The 20,051-nt window shown below is 46.0% G+C and overlaps 1 protein-coding gene across 7 annotated transcripts in view; it reads right to left on the reverse strand.

Annotated features, from left to right (window-relative positions):
• The window catches only part of dysf (dysferlin, limb girdle muscular dystrophy 2B (autosomal recessive)), a 394,877-nt gene that overhangs the window by 194,561 nt on the left and 180,265 nt on the right, over window positions 1-20,051 (reverse strand). For all 7 annotated transcript variants that reach the window (XM_063047166.1, XM_063047171.1, XM_063047168.1 and 4 more), the window contains 3 exons: window positions 18,878-18,983; window positions 10,545-10,687; window positions 6,836-7,009 (listed from right to left, as the gene is read on the reverse strand). In XM_063047166.1, coding sequence (XP_062903236.1) covers window positions 6,836-7,009; window positions 10,545-10,687; window positions 18,878-18,983 — 423 coding nt within the window. The remainder of the gene's footprint in view (window positions 1-6,835; window positions 7,010-10,544; window positions 10,688-18,877; window positions 18,984-20,051) is intronic.

Consider the following 20,051-nt stretch of genomic DNA (forward strand, 5'->3'; position numbering starts at 1 on the left):
TGTACTTGCTGGAGTTTAGAAGAAGTAGATCTCATTGGAGTACATTGAATGTTGAAAGGCCTAGATTAGTGGATGTGGAGAAGATGTTTCCTATAATGGGAGAGGCTAGGACCAGAAGCACAGCCTCAGAATAGAAGGACATCTCTTTAAAACAGAGATGAGGAGGAATTTCTTTAGCCAGAAGCTGGTGAATCTGTGGAATTCATTGCCACAGGCGGCTGTCGAGGCCAAGCCGCTGAGTACATTTAAAGCGAACGATGATGGGTTCTTGATTAGTAAAGGCAACAAAGGTTACAGAGAGAAGGCAGGTGAGTCAGATAGAAAGGGATAGTAAATTAGCCATGATGGAATGGCAGAGTCGACGAGCCAAGTGGCCTAATTCTGCTCCCATGTCTTATGGTCTTATAGTATCGACAGTCGGAAAAATGTGCTTTCCGCAGATGTTCAGAGACAGGAACATTTTGTCAGCTCTGCAGCCTAGTGAACACATCAATCCCTTTTCCCTCACCCCACCAGTGGAAGCAAGGTCCCATTTCCAAACCACCTCATAACATGTTCTGTGCAGTCCGGATAAGCCCAACCACTCACTGCAGCTGGCACCCAATCAAGGTCAATATTGTGCTTTTTTGTAAACTAAATTAGAACTCTTTAGAGTGTTTCTCTTGAACACAGAGCCATGCCTCCTGGAAGCGACACAGAGAGGTGGGCAGCAGGAACCGCAAGGGTACCCCAGGTTCCCAGAGTAAAACTGTCCAAACATCACAGAACACAGAACAGTACAGCACTGGCTGACCATAATGTCAATCCCAATCTGACTGCACATGCTCTATATCCCTCCATTCCCTGCCTGCCCGACTGCCTGTGCCTAGCATCACTTTATCAACATACAATCACTCCATGCATATAAGATCCTAAGATATAGGAGAAGAATTAGGCCATTTGGCCCATCACACCTGATCCATTTCCCTTTCAGCCCCAATCTTCCACCTTCTGCCCTGACCAATCAAGAATCTATCAACCTCTGTCTTAAATATACCCAAAGACTTGGCCTCCACAGCTGCCTATGGCAACGAATTCCACCAATTCACCTCTCTCTGGTTATGGAAATTCCTCCTCATCTCCATTCTAAATGGATGACCCTCTATTCTGAGTCTGAGTCCTCTGATCTTCGACTCCCCCACCATAGGAAATATCCTCTCCAAATCTACACTATCGAGTCCTTTCAAAATTTGATAGGTTTCAATGAGACCCCCCTCATTCTTCTAAATTTCAGTGAGTACAGGCCCAGAACCATCAAACACTTCTCATATGATAAGCCTTTCAATCCCGGAATCATTTTCGTGAACTGCCTTTGGACCCTCTTAAATGTCAGCACATCTTTTCTAAGATAAGAGGCCTAAAACTGCCTACAATACTCTGTGAGAGCTCACCAGTGCTTTATGAAGCCCTAAATATCAGCACATCCTTACTTTTATATTCTAGTCCTCTTGAAATGAATGCTAACATTGCATTTGCCTTCCCCACCATCGGCTCAACCTGCAAATTAATCTTTAGGGAATTCTGCACAAGGTCTCCCAAGTCCCTATGTACATCAGTTTTCTTGCATTTTCTCTCCATTTAAAAATAGTCTACACTTTTATTTCTTCTACCAAAGTGCATGACCATACATTTCCCAACACGGTATTCCATCTGCCACTTTATTGCCCATTCTCCTAATCTGTCCAAGGCCTTCTGCAGTCCCCTGCTTCCTCAACACTATCTGTCCCTCCACCTATCTGTATATCGTCCGGGCCACAAAAAAATTTGATTCTTCATCCAAATCATTGACATATAACTTAAAAAGAATCAATGCCAACACAGACTCCTGTGGAACACCACTAGTCACTGGCAGCCAAGCAGAAAAGGCTCCTTTTATTCCCACTCTTTGCCCCCTGCCAATCAGCCAATGCTTTATCCATGCTAGAATCTTTCCTGTAATACCATGGGCTCTTAACTTATTAAATAGCCTCATGTGTGGCAACTTATCAAAGATGATAAGTTTTGAAAATCCAAGTACACAACATCTACCAATTCTGCTTTGTCTATCATGCTTGTTATTTATTCAAAGTATTGCAACAGATTTGTCAGGCAAGATTTTTCTTAAGGAAACCATGCTGACTTTGGCCTACCACAAACCAGAGAGAATCTGCAGAAGCTGGAATCAAAGTAATACACAGAAAATGCTGGAGGAACTCAGCATGCCAGGCAGCGTCTATGGAAAGACCCTTCATCAGGACTGGAAAAAGGGGGTGAGAAATCAGAGTGGAAAGTGGGGGAGTGGAGAAAGAAATACTAGTGAGTGATAGGCAAGACCAGGAGAGGGGGAGGAGTGAAGTAAAGATGAGGAAGTTGATTGTTGAAGAAGGGGGAGTCTGATATAAGAGGATAGAAGGCCATGGAAGAAAGGAAAAGGGGAGGAGAACCAGAACAAGGTGATGGGCAGGTAAGGAAATAAGGTGAGAGTGGGAAACAGTAACTGGGAATGGTGGAGAAGAAGGGTCAATTACTGGAAGTTCGAGAAATTGATGTTCATGCCATCAGGTCAGAGGCTACCTAAATGGAATATGAGGTGTTGCTCCTCCAACCTGAGTGTGGCCTCATGGAACAGCAGTTATCATGGGGGATTTTAACTTGAACATAGATTGAATGAATCAAGTTGGTCAAGGCAGTCTTGAGGAGGACTTCATGGAATGCATCTGTGATGGCTTTCTTCAACAGCATGTTACTGAACCTACAAGGGAACGTGCAATGAGACAGGTAAAATTAATGATCTTGTAGTTAGGGATTCTCTCGGAAAGAGTGATCACAGTACGATTGAGTTTCTCATGTAAATGGAGGGTGCAATGGTTCGATCTAAAACCAGTGTATTATGCCTAAGAAACAGAGACTACAACAGGATGAGGGAGGATTTGGCTGGTGTAGACTGGGAACGCAGGCTATATGCTGGGACAGTTGAGGAACAGTGGAAGACTTTCAAAGAGATTTTTCACAGTGCCCAAAAAAAAGTATATCCCAGTTAAAAGCAAGGACAGTAAGGGTGGGGAGGGCCAGCCTTGGATAACTAAGCAAATACAAGAAGGCATCAAACTAAAAGCTCATGCATACAAAGTCGCCAAGAGCAGTGGGAAACTGGAAATTGGGTAATCTTTAAAAAGCAACAAAGAACCACTAAGCCAGCAATAAAGAAAGGGAAGCTAGATTATAAAAATAAACACAAAATATAAAAGACAGTAAAAGTTTTTAAAATTATGTAAAGCAGATAAGGGTGGCTAAAGTGAACGTAGGTGCATTGGTGGATGAGAAGGGGAATTGATATTGGGTAATGAGGAAATGGCAGAGGCTTTTAATGATTACTTAGTGTCGGTCTTCACGATGGAGGACGCTTTTAATGTACCAAAGAGAGATGTTATGGATGTGATGGGAGGTGAGGACCTCGATACAATAGCTATCACTAAAGAGGTAGTGCTGAGCAAACTTGTGGGCCTGAAGATAGACAAGTCCCCTGGTCCTGATGGAATATATCCCAGGGTACTGAAAGAAATGGCAGAAGTTATAGTAGAGGCTTTGGTGATCATTTACCAAAGTTCTCTGGACTTTGGGCAGGTCCCAGCAGATCGGAAGACAGCAAATGTCATGCCACTGTTCAAAAAAGGATGTAGGCAAAAGGCAGGTAACTATAGGCCAGTTAGTTTAACATCTGTAGTTGGGGAAAATGCTTGAAGCTATCATTAAAGAAGAAATAGCAAGGCATCTGGAAAGAAATGGATCCATCAGGCAGACGCAGCATGGATTCAGCAAAGGCAGGTCCTGTTTGACAAACTTACTGGAGTTCTTTCAGGATATAACAAGCACAGTGGATAGAGGGGAACAGATGGATGTTATTTACTTGGATTTCCAGAAGGCATTCGATAAGGTGCCACATAAAAGACTTATCCATAAGATTAGGATGCATGGAGTTGAGGTTGATGTATTAGTATGGATGGAGGTTGGTTAACTGATAGAAAGCAGAGAGTTGGGATACATGGGTGTTATTCTGGTTGGCAATCAGTGGTGAGTGGTGTGCCACAGGGGTCAGTGCTGGGTCCACAACTGTACACGATATACATTAACGATCCAGAAGAGGGGACCGAGTGTAATGTATCTAAGTTTGCTGATTGAGTGGAAAAGCAAATTGTGCAGAAAATAAGGAGAGTCTGCAGAGAAATATAGATAGATTAAGTGATGGAGTACAATGTTGGTAAATGAGAGGTCAGCCACTTTGGAAGGAAATATGAAAGAGCAGATTATTATTTAAATGGTAAAAAATTGCAGCACGTTGCTGTGCAGAGGGACTTGGGGGTGTTTGTGTATGAATCACAGAAGGTTGGTTTGCAGGTCCAGCAGGCTATCAAGAAGGCAAATGGAATGTTGGCCATTGCTAGAGGGATTGAATTTAAGAGCAGGGAGGTTATGCTGCCACTGTACAGGGTACTGGTGAGGCCACACTTGGAGTACTGCATGCAGTTCTGGTCTCCTTACTTAAGGAAGGACATACTGGCTTTGGAGGTGGTGCAGAGGAGGTTCACCAGGTTGATTCCAGAGATGAAGGGGTTAGACTATGAGGAGAGATTGATTCACCTGGGACTGTACTCGCTGGAGTTCAAAAGAATGAGATAAGATCTTATAGAAACATATAAAATTATGAAAGGGATGGATAAGATAGAGACAGGAAAGTTGTTTCCACTGTTAGGTGAGACTAGAACTAGGGGACATAGCCTCAAGATTTGGGGGAGTAGATTTAGGACGGAGATGAGGAGGAACTGCTTTTCCCAGAGAGTGGTGAATCTGTGGAATTCTCGGCCCAATGAAGCAGTGGAGGTGACATCAGTACATATGTTTAAGCCAAGGTTGGATAGATTTTTGCATCGTAGGGGAATTAAGGATCATTGGGAAAAGGCAGGTAGGTGGAGATCAGTCCATGGCCATGATCTTATTGAGTGGTGGAGCAGGCTCAACGGGCCAGATGGCCGACTCCTGCTCCTACTTCTTATGTTCTTATGTTCCCATCATGACAGTAGAGGAATCCATGGAATGACATGTTGGATCGGGAATGGCAAGTAGAATTGAATGGGCGGCCACTGGGAGTTACCTCTTTTCAGGGCGACTAAGCGAAGCCGTCTCTCAATCTACGTCGGGTCTCACCGTTATACAGGAGGACATATTGGGAGCACTGGATACAGTAGAAGATCCCAACAGACTCACAGGGGAAGTGTTGCCTCACCTGGAAGGACTGTTTGGAGCCCTGAGTGGTAGTGAGGGAGGAGGTGTAGCACTTGTTCCGCTTGCAAGGATACGTACCAGGAAGGATGAATGGGCAAGGGAGTTGCGAAGGGAGTAACTCCTGTGGAAAGTGGGTGGGTGGGAAAGATGTGCTTGGTAGTGGGATCCCACTGAAGATAGCGAACTGTGAAGGTACAGAGAATATGTGCTGGACATGGAGGCTGGTGGGGTGGTAGGTGAGGACAAGAGGAACCCTATTGTTGGTGGGGTGGCAGGTGGATGGTGTGAGGGTAGATGTGTGTGAAATGGGAGAGAAGTGGTTGAGGGCAGCATTGATGGTGGAGGAAGGGAGGCCCCTTTCTTTGAAGAGGAGGACATCTTTTTAGTTCTGTAATGAAAAGCCTTATCCTGAGAGCAGGTGTGGCAGAGACAGAGGAACTGCGAGAAGGCGATGGCATTATTTATAGTCCAGGAAACTGTGAGAATCAGTGGGTTCAGGAGCTGGTCTATATCAAATGAATATTAATATCAGATGGTAATTTGCCATTGCTTTCTTCTGGGCAGTGTTTTTAGAAGACAGGTGATCCCAGCCATTATCAATACTCTGCAGAGGTTGTCTGTCTGGTGTCAGCGGTCGCATAACCAGGACTGGTGATATGCTCCAGCTGCTTGTACGACCATCCACCACCTGCTCCCATGGCTTCACGTGACCTTGACTGGGGGCTAAGCAGGTGCTACACCTTGGCCAAGGGTGACCTTCAGGCTAGCAGAGGGAGGGTGCGTCTTACACCTCCTTTGGTAGAGACGTATCTCCACCCCGCCACCCAAGATTGATCTTAGACTAGGTTAAAAGTACAGCACAACGTTCTGGGCTTGAAGGGCTACACCGTGTTGTACTTCTCCACGTTTGATGTTTCTATGACTTGCTGAGTTCTTCGAGACTTTTCTTTGATGCTCGAGGGTGCTGGTATTTATCAGATTACATTGTACCCGCCAAAGTGCAACACCACCCACTATTCCTGGTCAAACTCCACTTGCAACACACACACAAAATGCTGGAGGAACTCCGCAGGTCAGGCAGCATCTACGGAGAGGAATAAAGAGTCCATGTTTCGGGGCAAGATCCTTCATCAGGCCTGGAAAGGAAGGGGGAAGAAAACAAAACTTGAGGCTGGAAGGGAAGGAGTACAAGCGGGCAGGTGATTAGTACAGGTCTGTGGGGGGGGGAATGTGTCAGGGGACTAGTTTGTTTGTGGGGGGAGAGTTAGGCCATCACTAAGGGCGTGACGTCAGATGGTGTGTTATATGGACATGTGTGCGCATAGTTGTCTATCAGATCAGGCAGGAACAACATAAAAGTCTAAGGTTTTATTCCAGGGTCAGACTCCATCTCCCCACACATGGCTATGGGAGAGGGTTGTTGAGGGGGTGACGGGGGGCATTCAACCACAGCCTGGACCCTGACAATGACTGACCATATCCAGAATTCCATCTCAGCCAGTGTACAAAGCTGGGGTTGGGGGTGTTGACTGCTCACCAGGGCTCCCTCCAGGGCAAAGACGGCTGATGGCCCGGCCTTCTCCAGTGGCTCCATCCGACGCCTCCAACGCCGCCTTCGGAACGTGTCCGTCTTCCGCTGCTTGAGGTGGAATCTCCAGCCGAATAGGGATGCATACTCCCAACCCTCGTTCTCCACGTCCTCCACCTTCGTCTGCGTGGCAGAAAAAACAAGGACTCGGTTAGAATCCACCACTCCCTCGCAGAGGCTGAGCAAAGTAAAGGTCTACGTTTCCCTTCAGAATTCCCACAAACACTCTCTCTACAGCTGAGACTTCATAAAGCATTGGTCAGACCGGACTTGGAATATCTGTGAAAGGATGTGCTGGCATAGGAGAAGGTTCACGAGAATGATTCTGGAATGAAAGGGCTAATGTATGAGGAGCATTTGATGACTATGGGCCTGTAACTGCTGGGGTTTAGAAGAATGAGGGGAGGTCTCATTGAAACCTATCAAATATTGAAAGTCTTTATTAGAGTGGATGTGGAGAGGATATTTCCTATAGTGGGGGAGTCTAGGACCAGAGGGTATAGTCTCCGACTAGTGGGACGTCAATTTAGAATAGAGATGAGGAGGAATTTCTTTAGCCAGTGGGTAATGAATGTGTGGAATTCATTGCCCCAGATGCTGTGGAGGCCAAGTCATTGGGTATATTTCAAGTGGAGATTGATAGGTTCTTGTCTGGTCAAGAGGAAGCAGCATTTAGGCAGGCAGATGAGCGACAAAGGAGATGGATCACATGCAGTCAGATAGGATGAGTCATGGTCAGCACAGACAATGTGGGCCGAAGGGCCTGATTCTTTGCTGTACTGTTCTATGTTCAAAGAAGTGTATAGAATTTCAAAAACACAAGAAATCCTGCAGATGCTGGAAATCCAGGACCAACACACAAACAATGCTGGAGGGACTCAGCAGGTCGGGCAGAAATGAATAAACAGTCGACATTTTGGACTGAGACCCTTCATCAGGACAGGAAAGGAAGGGGGAAGATGCCAGAATAAAAGGTGCGGGGAAGGGGTAAGGAGGATGGCTGGAAGGTGATAGGTGAAGCCAGGTGGGTGGGAAAGGTAAAGGGATGGAGGAGAAGGAATCCGATAGGAGAGGTGAGTGGACCATGGGAGAGTGGGAAGCAGGAGGGGCACCAGAGGGAGGTGACGGGCAGGTGAGGAGAAAAGGGGCCAGAGAGGGGAATAGAAGAAGAGGAAAGGGGGAGAGTAAAGAAATTTTACCAGAAGGAGAAATCAGTGTTCATGCCATCAGGTTGGAGGCTACCTAGAGAGAACATGAGGTGGTGCTCCTCCACCCTGAGAATGGCCTCATCATGGCAGCAGAGCAGGCCACTGACGGACATGTTGAAATGGGAACGGGGACAGGAATTAAATACACCAGTCAGTGCATCAGAAAGTTTACCAAATCCTCCAAGCTTCATTTTGGACATCATTCTGTTCCCAAAGCTACTTTGAACTCAACCTCACAGACATTCCAGCTTTCTTTCAATCCTGGAGTTTATTCCATTACCCGGCTCGGTTTGCTGAGGCATTTAGGGGGCTCATTGGCCAACACTGACCTCCAGTGGTTGGTGGTGGAGTTACATGTGCGGTGCAAATTCAACCCAGGAAAAGGGACATTTTTGATTAGGTTAGACTAGCTTTATTTGTCACATGTATATTGAAACATACGGTAAAATGTATCATTTTGCATTAACAGCCAACATAGTTGGAGGATGTGTCTATTCCCATTCCTATTTTGAAATGTCGGTCCATGGCATCCTCTACTACCAGGATGAGGCCACTCTCAGGTTGAAGACACCTCATATTCCGTCTGAGTAGCCTCAAACCTGATAGTATGAATATTGATTTCTCTAACTTAAATAATTTTTTCTCCTCCCCTTCCCTCTTCTTCAATTCCCCACTGAGCCCCAGCCCTTAACTCTTCTCTTCTCCTCACCTGCCTATTACCTCCTCCATCCCTTCCTCCCTTGGTCCACTTTCCTCTCCTAACAGATTCCTGCTACTTCAGCCCTTTATCTTTCCCACCTATCACCTCCCAGCTTCTTATTTCATCCCCCTCCCCCAACTACCTGACCTCACCTATCACCTTCTAGCTTGTACGCCTTCCTCTTCTTTTCCAGTCCCGAAGAAGCACCTCGGCCTAAAACATCGACTCTTTATTTCCCTCCATAGATTCTGCCTGACCTGCTGAATTCCCCCAACGTCTTGTGTGTGTTGTGAAGGATATGTTGGTCTTCCTCGTTATACTTGTCCCATGATGTTTCATATCTCTCCAACACCGGAGGTGGTTGAATCTAGGACACTCCAGCACTCTCCCAGGCAGGAAATAAATGGAAAGGCTTCAGAGATGCCCCTCCCTGGACTTGAGACATCGTTATGATGGGGTGGCATGGTAGCATAGCAGTCAGCATAACACTGTAACAGCGGCAGTGACCTGGTTCAATTCCCACCCACCTCTGTAAGGAGTTTCCCCAAGACTGTGTGAGTTACCTCTGGGTGCTCTGGTTTCCTCCCACATTCCAAAGATGTACAGGTTAGTGAGTTGTCAGCCTACTTGCTGGCACTGGGAGCGTGGTGACACTTGGCCAGCACAAGCCTTGCTAATTGGGTTTGATGCAGAAGATGAACTTTGCTCCATCTTTCAATGTACACATGACAAATTAAGCTAATCTTCTTTCAAAAGAAAGACCCAGGCCACAGGGTCAGCCCCATCTTGGAGCGCCGTGTACAGTTCTGATGGTCCAGCTGCAGAAGGATGTCATTCAGCTGGAGAGGATGCAGAAAAGATGCTCCACGATGTTAATTAGCAGTGGAGGGCTGAAGATAGGAGGGTCGGGACAGAATGGGGTTGTTTTCCCTGGAGTGAAGGAGGATGAGAGGTGCCCTGATAGACGTTTATCAAATCATGAGGGGTGGAGATAAGGTGGGTGGTCGCCGTTATTTTCCCAGGGTCATCATCATCATGTGACATAGGTGATTATGGTCTCTCCAATGACCATAATTGTCTTGGCAAATTTTTCCACAGAAGTGGTTTGCCACTGCCTTCTTCTGGGCAGTTCCTTTACAAGTTGGATGACCCCAGCCATTATCAATACTCTTCAGAGATTGTCTACCCGGCGTCAGTGGTCACATAACCAGGACTTGTGATATGCACCAGCTGCTCACACGACCATCCACCACCTATTCCCATGGCTTCACATGACCCTGTTCGGGGGGTAATCAGGTGCTACACCTTGCCCAAGGTGACCTGCAGGCTAGTGGAGGGAAGGAGCACCTTACATCTCTTTCAGTAGAGACGTATCTCCACCTCTACACCCTTTTTCCCGGGTAAGGGAGTCTAAAACTCAACTTGAGGTAAGAAGGGAAAGATTGAAAGGGTACTCAAGGGGCAACAGTTTCCTCACAAAAGGTGGTGGGCATACGAGGTGAGCTGCTAGTGGTAAAGGTATGTACAATTACTACATTTAAAAGACATTTGGACAGGTATATGAGTGAGAAAGGTTTGGAAGGGCATTCGCCAAAGGCAGCTAAATAGGACTGGCTCAGGTCAGAAACTTGGTCAGCATGCAAAAGATGGGCCGAAAACCTGTTTCCATGCTGTATGAATCTATTTCACCAATCCACCCTTGCACGCTCACCAAGCCCGACCTGACCCTCCCACAGCATCACACACTCACCTTGCGAAGCGCGTCCATCTGTTTGAAGTCCCTCTTCCGCATCCGCACCCATCGGCGCCTCCTGTTGGTGTGGTACATCTTCTCGGCTGGTGACCAGGTCTTGGGTTTACGGTCGGGTGGGATGGTGAATCCGTACTCCCAGCCTGTAGCATCAGGATGTGGAGTTGTTACTTTCTTGTATCTATCTTGTAGTTTAGCTTTTCTATGCTTGCTTTTATTTATATGTATTCATGTATAAACATGTTGTTCAGTGAATTCTTCCAGTAATTACAGGTGACCTAAGTTCAATTCCCGGTAGTGCCTGTAAGGAGTTAGTACGTCTCCCTGTGACCATGTGGGTTTCCTTTGGGTGCTCTGGTTTCCTCCCACAGTCCAAAATTGTACCAATTGGTAGGTTAATTGGTTATTGTAAATTGTCCCATGATTAGGCTAGGATTAAACTGGGGGCTTACTGACAGTCTGGCCCAATGGGCAGGAAGGGCCTGTTCCACAAAATATCTCAATAAGTAAACAAGTTCTCCGCAGCTTTCACACCACTTCAATTTGGCTATTTCGATATCGGATGCACGGCAACTCTGGCAGGATCTACAAGACATTACTTCCTACAAAGCCAAACCCAATAGCATGAATGGCAGTGATGCTTCACTACCAGATGAACTCAACGCCTTCTATGCACACTTTGAAAGAGAGAATACAACTACAGCCGTGAAGATCCCTGCTGCACCTGATGACCCTGTGATCTCTGTCTCAGAGGCTGATGTTAGACTGTCTTTAATGAGAGTGAACCCTCGCAAGTCAGAAGGTCCTGATGGAGTACCTGGTAAGGCTCTGAAAACCTGTGCCAACCAACTGGTGGGTGTATTCAAGCACATTTTCAACCTCTCACTGCGATGGGCGCAAGTTTCCAATTGCTTCAAAAAGGCAACAATTATACCAGTGCCTAAAGTGGACTGCCTTAATGACTATCGCCTGGTAGCACTCACATCAACAGTGATGAAATGCTTTGAGAGGTTGGTCATGACTAGACTGAACTCCTGCCTCAGCAAGGACCTGGACCCATTATAATTTGCCTATCGCCACAATAGGTCAACGGCAGATGCAACTTCAATGGTTCTCCACACAGCTTTAGACCACCTGGACAACACCAACACCTACGTCAAGATGCTGTTCATTGACTATAGCTCAGCACTTAATACCATCATTCCTACAATCCTGATTGAGAAGTTGTTGAACCTGGGCCTCTGTACCTCCCTCCGCAATCAGATCCTCGACTTCCTAACCAGAAGACCACAATCTGTGCAGATTGGTGATAACATCTCCTCCTCACTGACGATCAACACTGGTGCACCTCAGGGGTGTGTGCTTAGCCCACTGCTCTACTCTCTATATACACATGACTGTGTGGCTAGGCATAGCTCAAATATCATCTATAAATTTGCTGACAATACAACTATTGTTGGTAGAATCTCAGGTGGTGATGAGAGGGCGTACAGGAGTGAGATATGCCAACTATTGGAGTGGTGTCACAGCAACAACCTGGCACTCAACTTCAGTAAGACAAAAGAGCTGATTGTGGACTTCAGGAAGGGTAAGACGAAGGAACACATACCAATCCTCACAGAGGGATCAAAAGTGGAGAGAGTGAGCAATTTCAAGTTCCTGGGTATCAAGATCTCTGAGGATCTAACCTGGTCCCAATATATTGATGTAGTTATAAAGAAGGCAAGACAGCGGCTATACTTTATTAGGAGGCTGAGGAGATTTGTCATGTCAACAAACACACTCAAAAACTTCTATAGTTGTACCGTGGAGAGCATTCTGACAGGCTGCATCAGTGTCTGGTATGGAGGGGCTACTGCACAGGATCGAAAGAAGCTGCAGAAGGTTGTAAATCTAGTCAGCTCCATCTTGGGTACTAGCCTACAAAGTACCCAGGACATCTTCAGGGAGCGGTGTCACAGAAAGGCAGCGTCCATTATTAAGGACCTCCAGCACCCAGGGAATACCCTTTTCTCACTGTTACCATCAGGTAGGAGATACAGAAGCCTGAAGGCACACACTCAGTGATTCAGGAACAGCTTCTTCCCCTCTGCCATCTGACTCCTAAATGGACATTGAACCCTTGGACACTACCTCACTTTTTTTAATATACAGTATTTCTATTTTTGCATGTTTTTTAATCTATTCAATATATGTAATTGATTTACTTGTTTTTTTTTCCTCTGGCAGAATATGTAGTGAATTAAACTGCTGCTGCTAAGTTAACAAATCTCACGTCACATGCAGGTGATAATAAACCTGATTCTGATTCTATATGTTAACTTCTATCACTGGAATGTTGTTATCCTTTTAGTCAGCGCTGCTTTTTCTGTATGAGAAAACCACAATTTCTTTTTTCCCTGTTTTTATTTGTTTTTTGTTACATAGAACACATCACAGAACAGCACAGGCCCTTTGGCCCACACTGTTGTGCTGACCTTTTAACCGACTCCGAGTTCAATCTAACCCTTCCCTCCCACATAGCCCCCATCCTTCCATCATCCATGTGTCTAAGAGTTTCAAAAATGTCCCTGATGTAGCTGTCTCTACCACTACTCTTGGCAGGTGTAATATTTATGTGAATCGGACACCGGTGTAGATTGAACAACCAACCTTTATTCACCAGACTTCCATTTTTTTAAACCCTTTTCCACGTCCTGACGTCATACGCACTCTGATACTACGAATACTCACACAATACATTACAGGAGGCTTTTCCACGCACTCACCACTCTCTGAGTGAAAAAACTACCCCTGACATCCCTCCTGCACTTTCCACAATCACCTTAAAATGCCCCCTCATTTCTGCCCAGGGATAAAGTCTCTGTCCACTCTATCAATGCCTCTTATCATCTTGTACAACTCTATCAAGTCAGCACTCATCCTCTAAAGTTAAAAGCCCTATCATACTCAACCTGTCTTCATAAGACACGCTCTCTGATCCAGGCAGCGTCCTGGCAAATCTTCTCTGCACCCTCTCTAACGCTTCCACATCCTTCCTATAATGAGGGATGAGAACTGAGCACAGTACTCAACAACGCACACACAATGAGTGTGGTGTAACCAGACTTTTATAACACTGCAACATTACCTCATGGATCTTAAACTCAGTCGCCCTTGTAATATTTAACAAATCGGCTGAAGGGAACAACATTACTGCCTCATTCTTGACTTCTGAACATCTGAATCACAAAAACACCAGGATGTTTCTAACAAGAGAGCGATGGAAATTGTCACACCAACTTCATACGTCTCACTGAGACCGGGCAACATGCAGCAGACAACCCTGACACATTGAACCTCACCCCGGTCTTGCCCACTCCACAGATCCCTCCCCCCCCCCCCCGCCGACTTGCTGAGTGTTTTCTAGCATTTCCTGTTTTTTTCCCATTTTTCATTATCTGCAGTTGTTCACTTTTTCAAAGGTCAACATCTATTAAGGTTCTACACCATCTGGACTGTGCCATCTTCTCACAGTTACTATCCAGGCCATGCCATCTTATCACAGTTACCATCTGGGCCATGCCATCTTATAGTTGCCATCCAGGCCATGCCATCTTCTCATAGCTCCCGTCGGACAGGAGGTACAGAAGCCTGAAGTCCCACACCACCAGGTTCAGGAACAGCTTCTTCTCTGCAACCATTCGGTCCTTGAACCAGCATGCAGAACGCTAATCACTACCTCAGTCCAGCAACACCATGACAACATTGATCACTAGATGCCATTGGATTCTAATTGTGCTCTTTCTTGTACAATTTATGTTTAATTTTCTCTTGTGAGCGCTGATTGTCTGACGCTCTGTGCCTGTGATGCTGCTGTCAATAAGTTTCTCATTGCACCCGTGCAGACACAGACCTGTGCAGATGACAGTAAACATGACTTTCACCAGCCCACAGTATCTACACTGATCACGATGTCAAATTAAACTTAATTTTTTTTGCCTGTACATAAGACCGTAAGACATAAGGGCAAAATAAGTCCATTCAGCCCATCGAGTCTGCCCCACCATTTCATCATGGCTGATTTATTATCCCTCTCAACAACATTCTACTGCCTTCTCCCCATAACTTTTGATGCCCTAACTAATCAAGAACCTATTATGATGCTCTGGAGGGGCTGTGGTCAACAGCTTGACCCTGCATTTCTAATGGCCAACACTGTTCACTGTTCTTGTGTTACAATGATTTTGTGGAATTACGGTGGGAAGTTCCAGTTCATTTATTGTTACATTTTAGCTTGGGTTATACGGTTATTCACTGGGTTATACGGTTATTCACTGGGTTATACGGTTATTCACTGTGTATTTGTGGGTCAATCTGACTGTAATCGGGGTGGGTGATGGTCACCTCCCCCTCAGGCTGAGACTGAGCTGTTCTCTCTCCGGGTCATGGTGCCTGGTCTGTTTTTGTTGTGTTTATCACAACAAAATTGCTGTTGAGTTTAACGAGCTTCCTCTGTCCTCATGGACCAAATGCTCGCCACACGATCAACCTCTGCTTTAAATATACCCAAAGACGGCCTCCACAGCCGTCTGTGGTAATGAATTCCACAGCTTCACCAGCCTCTGGAGAAGGAATTTCTTCCTTATCTTCTCACAGCTCCCGTCGGCAGGTGGTGTGCAATCCTGAAGTCCCTCATCACCAGGTTCAGGAACAGCCACTTCCCTTCAACCATTCTGTCCTTGAACAAGTCTGATCACCAGCTCTTTGATCACTCTGCACTACAGTTTCTTGTAAAACTTGTGTCTAATCTGCATTTATCACGTGAATCTGCTTCTCTGATGCTGTGTGACTGTGATGCAGACAAGTGTGAGGTGTTGCATTTTGGAAGGACAAATCAAGGCAGGACATACACAGTAAATGGTAGGGCACTGAGGAGTGCGGAGGAACAAAGAGATCTGGGAGTTCAGATACATAATTCCCCGAAAGTGGTGTCACAGGTAGACAGGTTTGTAAAGAAGGCTTTTGGCATCCTGGCATTCATAAATCAAAGTATTGAGTATAGGAGTTGGGATGTTATGGGGAGGTTGTATAAGACACTGGTGAGGCTAAATTTGGAGTATTGTGTACAGTTCTGGTCACCTAACTATAGGAAGAATTGAAAGAGTGCAGAGAAGATTTACTAGGAGGTTGCCGGGTCTTCAGGAGTTGAGTTACAGGGAAAGATTGAACAGGTTAGGACTTATGCCTTGGAGCATAAAAGAATGAGGGGATATTTGATAGAGGTTTACAAAATTCTGAGGGGTATAGACAGAGTAAAGGTGAATAGTCATTTTCCACTTAGATTAGGAGAGATAAATACGAGAGGTCATGGCTTTAGGGTGGAAGGGGAAAAGTTTAGGGGGAACTTCTTCACTCAGAGAGTGGTGGGAGTGTGGAATGAGCTGCCATCTGATGTGGTAAATGCGAGCTCACTCTTAAGTTTTAAGAATAAATTGGATAGATCCATGGACGGGCGGGGTCTGGAGGGTTATGGACTGGATGCAGGTCAACGGGACTAGCGGAATATTGTTTTGGCACAGACTAGAAGGGCCAAATGGCCTGATTTCTGTGCTGTAGTGTCCTATGGTTCTATGCTGCAAGTAAGTTTTTCATTGCACCTGTACACACATGGACTTGTGCAGATGACAATAAACTTGACTTTCACCAGCCCACAGTGTCTACACTGAGCATGATGTCAATTAAACTAAATATCTTCTACGTGCACATGATTCAAATTCGTCTGCTCTTTGTATGTTCACTTGTCCGCCGAACAGCAGTAACGTATCTGTCTCCACCACCACCCCTGGCACTACATTCCAGGCACCCATTACCCTGTGTAAAAACACATCTCCTGCACATCTACCTTAAACTTTCCTCCTCTCACCTTAAATGCATGTTTTTTAGTGCTTGAACTGCTGACCCTGAGAGAAAGAATCTGACTGTCTACTCTATCTAGGCCTCTCATAATCTTATAAACCTCTATCAGATCTCCCCTTAGCCTCTGCTGCTCCAGAGAAAACAACCCAGGTCTGCCTAAACTCCCCTTATTGCTTGTATCCCCTAAACCAGGCAGCATCCCGGTAAACCTCTTCTGCACCCTCTCCAAAACCTTGGCATCTTTCTTGTCATGGTGTGACCAGAACTACATGCAATACTCCATGTGCAGCCTGACCAAAACTTTATACAGTACTTTATGCAATATAACCTTCTTACTCTTAATTTCAGTGCCCAGACCAATGAAGGTAAGTATGCTCTATGCCTTCTTTACCACCCTGTCTACTAACTACTATCCACATTCAGGCAGCTATGAATTTGGCCTCCAAGACCCCTCTGTTTAGCAATCGGCCCTGCCCTTACCCTGTACCCTTGCATTTGGTTTCCCAAAGTTGTAGGTCCAAAATGAACATTATAATTAAGCAGCAACAACTTCTCTGTGAGGACATTAAGATTATCATTATCTGTCACAGTGAAATGTATCGTTTTGCATCAGGTCTGGGAGTCCGAGACCAGAGAACGCAGCCTCGCAATAGAGGGGTGCCCTTTCAGAACAGAGATAATGAGGAATTTTCTCAGCAAGGGAATGATGAATCTGTGGAATTCGTCGCCACAGGTGGCTGTGGAGGCCAAGTAATTGGATATATTTAAGGCAGAGGTTGATAGGCTCTTGATTGGTCAGGGCATGAAGGGAGATGGGGAGAAGACAGGAGAAAGCTACTTACGTGGATAGAGCGTTGGCTGATTGGCAGGAAACAGAGAGTGGGAATAAAGGGATCCTATTCTGGTTGGCTGCCGGTTACCAGTGGTGTTCCACAGGGATCAGTGTTGGGGCTGCTTCCTTTTACATTGTACATCAACGATTCGGATTATGGAATAGATGGCTTTGTGGCTAAGTTTGCTGACGATACGAAGATAGGTGGAGGGGCCGATAGTGCTGAGGAAACAGAGAGTCTGCAGAGAGACTTGGATAGATTGGAAGAATGGACAGAGAAGTGGCAAATGAAGTACAATGTTGGAAAGTGTATGGTTATGCACTTTGGCAGAAGAAATAAACGGGCAGACTATTATTTAAATGGGGAGAGAATTCAAAGTTCTGTGATGCAACGGGACTTGGGCGTCCTCGTACAGGATTCCCTTAAAGTTAACCTCCAGGTTGAGTCGGTGGTGAAGAAGGAGAATGCAATGTTGGCATTCATTTCTAGAGGAATAGAGTATAGGAGCAGGGATGTGATGTTGAGGCTCTATAAGGCGCTGGTGAGACCTCACTTGGAGTACTGTGGGCAGTTTTGGTTTCCTTATTTAAGAAAGGATGTGCTGACGTTGGAGAGGGTACAGAGAAGATTCACTAGAATGATTCCGGGAATGAGAGGGTTAACATATGAGGAACGTTTGTCCGCTCTTGGACTGTATTCCTTGGAGTTTAGAAGAATGAGGGGAGACCTCATAGAAACATTTCGAATGTTGAAAGGCCTGGACTGAGTGGATGTGGCAAAGTTGTTTCCCATGGTGGGGGAGTCTAGTACGAGAGGGCATGACTTAAAGATTGAAGGGCGCCCATTCAGAACAGAAATGCGAAGTATTTTTTTAGTCAGAGGGTGGTGAATCTATGGAATTTGTTGCCACGGGCAGCAGTGGAGGCCAAGTCATTGGGTGTATTTAAGGCAGAGATTGATAGGTATCTGAGTAGCCAGGGCATCAAAGGTTATGGTGAGAAGGCTGGGGAGTGGGACTAAATGGGAGAATGGATCAGCTCATGATAAAATGGTGGAGCAGACTCGATAGGCCGAATAGCCTACTTCTGCTCCTTTGTCTTATGGTCTTATGGTCTTATGGAGATTGGGGCTGAGTAGGAAATGATGATGAAATGGCGGAGCGGACTCAATAGACCAAATGGCCTAATTCTGCTCCTCTATCTTATTGTCTTATGATCTTAAATCATTCTGTAACACAGGGCAGTGGGGGAGAGGCAGATACACTGGGGACATTAAAGAAACACATACAGGCAAATGGATTGCAGAAGGTTATGTGGGAGGGAAGGGTTAGATTGATCCTGAGGTAGGTTAAAAAGGTCAGCACAACATTGTGGGTTGAAGGGCTGGTTTGTAAGTGCCTCAGTTTAGGGGCAATAAAGGAGGAACAATAAGTGCTGGCATTGAGCATAGCCCATGACGGATTGGGAGGGGGAGGATTGGAAATCCTGGGAGGGAGAATGAAGGGGAGATAGAGTAACAATTCCCCATTCCAAACCGAAGGCGATGTCCGACGGATAAAAGCTTCCCCATGCCCTCTCCCCATCCCCACTAAACCCCACTCACCTTGTTCATCAACAGCTCTGTTGAGGTCAGTAGACCACTCCACGTCCTCCCACTTCCAGCCTCCCGGGCACTCAATGTCGTCCTTCGGCAGAACCTTCTCCCCATTCTGTAACAGGTAGAATTACCATTATCACCTCCTCACTTGCTCTGATACCAAAGTTCTGAACCAAGGAACTCTTACAGTCCAAGATAGAGGGATGGGGGACACATGCAACAGGGAGAGGTTGGACAAGCTTGGAGCAAGACCTGAGAGAAGCTTATTACATTTTGAGAGGCATAAGATAGAGCAGACTACACACACAAAATGCTGGAGGAACTCAGCAGGCCAGGCAGCATCTATGGAGGGGAATAAACAGTCGGCATTTCAGGACTGGAAAGTAAGGGGGAAGAAGCCAGAATAAGAAGGTGGGGAGAGTACAGACTGGCAGGTGACAGGTGAGACAAGGTCAGGGGAAGGTGGGTGTGTGGACAGGTGTTAGACAGAGGAGGTAAAGGGCTGAAGAAGGAGGGATCTCATAGAAAAGGAGAGTGGACTGTGGGTCAATAGGTACCAGAGGGAGCTGGTGGGCACAGGAGGCGAAGGGAGGGGAGAATATTTATACTTGGAGCTTCCCTTTTCATACTGTTTATTCTTCTCCATAGATGCTGCCTGACCTGCTGAGTTCCTCCAGCATTTTGTGTGTGTTGCTCCGGATTTCCAGCATCTGCAGAATCTCGTGTACATATAGAGGGCATGTGTTCCAGGTGAGGGACCAAGTTCAAAGGGGACATCCCGGGCAAGCAGGGGTGGTTGGGGAGGCAGATATAATTTTAGAGGCTCTTAAATAGACAGATAAATGCTCTGAGAATGGTGAAATATGGACTATGTGTAGGCAAAGGGAATTGAGGAATATGGACCACGTACAACAGGGAATGGAAGGATATGGCCCATGTTCAGGCAGGGAATGAAGGGAGATGGACCATGTACAGGGAATGGAGGGATATGGACCGTGTACAGGGAAAGGAAGGATATAGACCGTGACCAGACAGGGAATAGAGGGAGATGGACCATGTACAGGGAATGGAGGGAGATGGACCATGTACAGGGAATGGAGGGAAATGGACCATGTACAAGGATGGAGAGATATGGACTATGTACAGGGAATGGAGGGATATGGACCATGTACCTACATGG

The sequence above is a fragment of the Mobula hypostoma genome, chromosome 4, assembly GCF_963921235.1.
Source record: "Mobula hypostoma chromosome 4, sMobHyp1.1, whole genome shotgun sequence".
Taxonomy (NCBI): Eukaryota; Metazoa; Chordata; class Chondrichthyes; order Myliobatiformes; family Myliobatidae; genus Mobula; species Mobula hypostoma.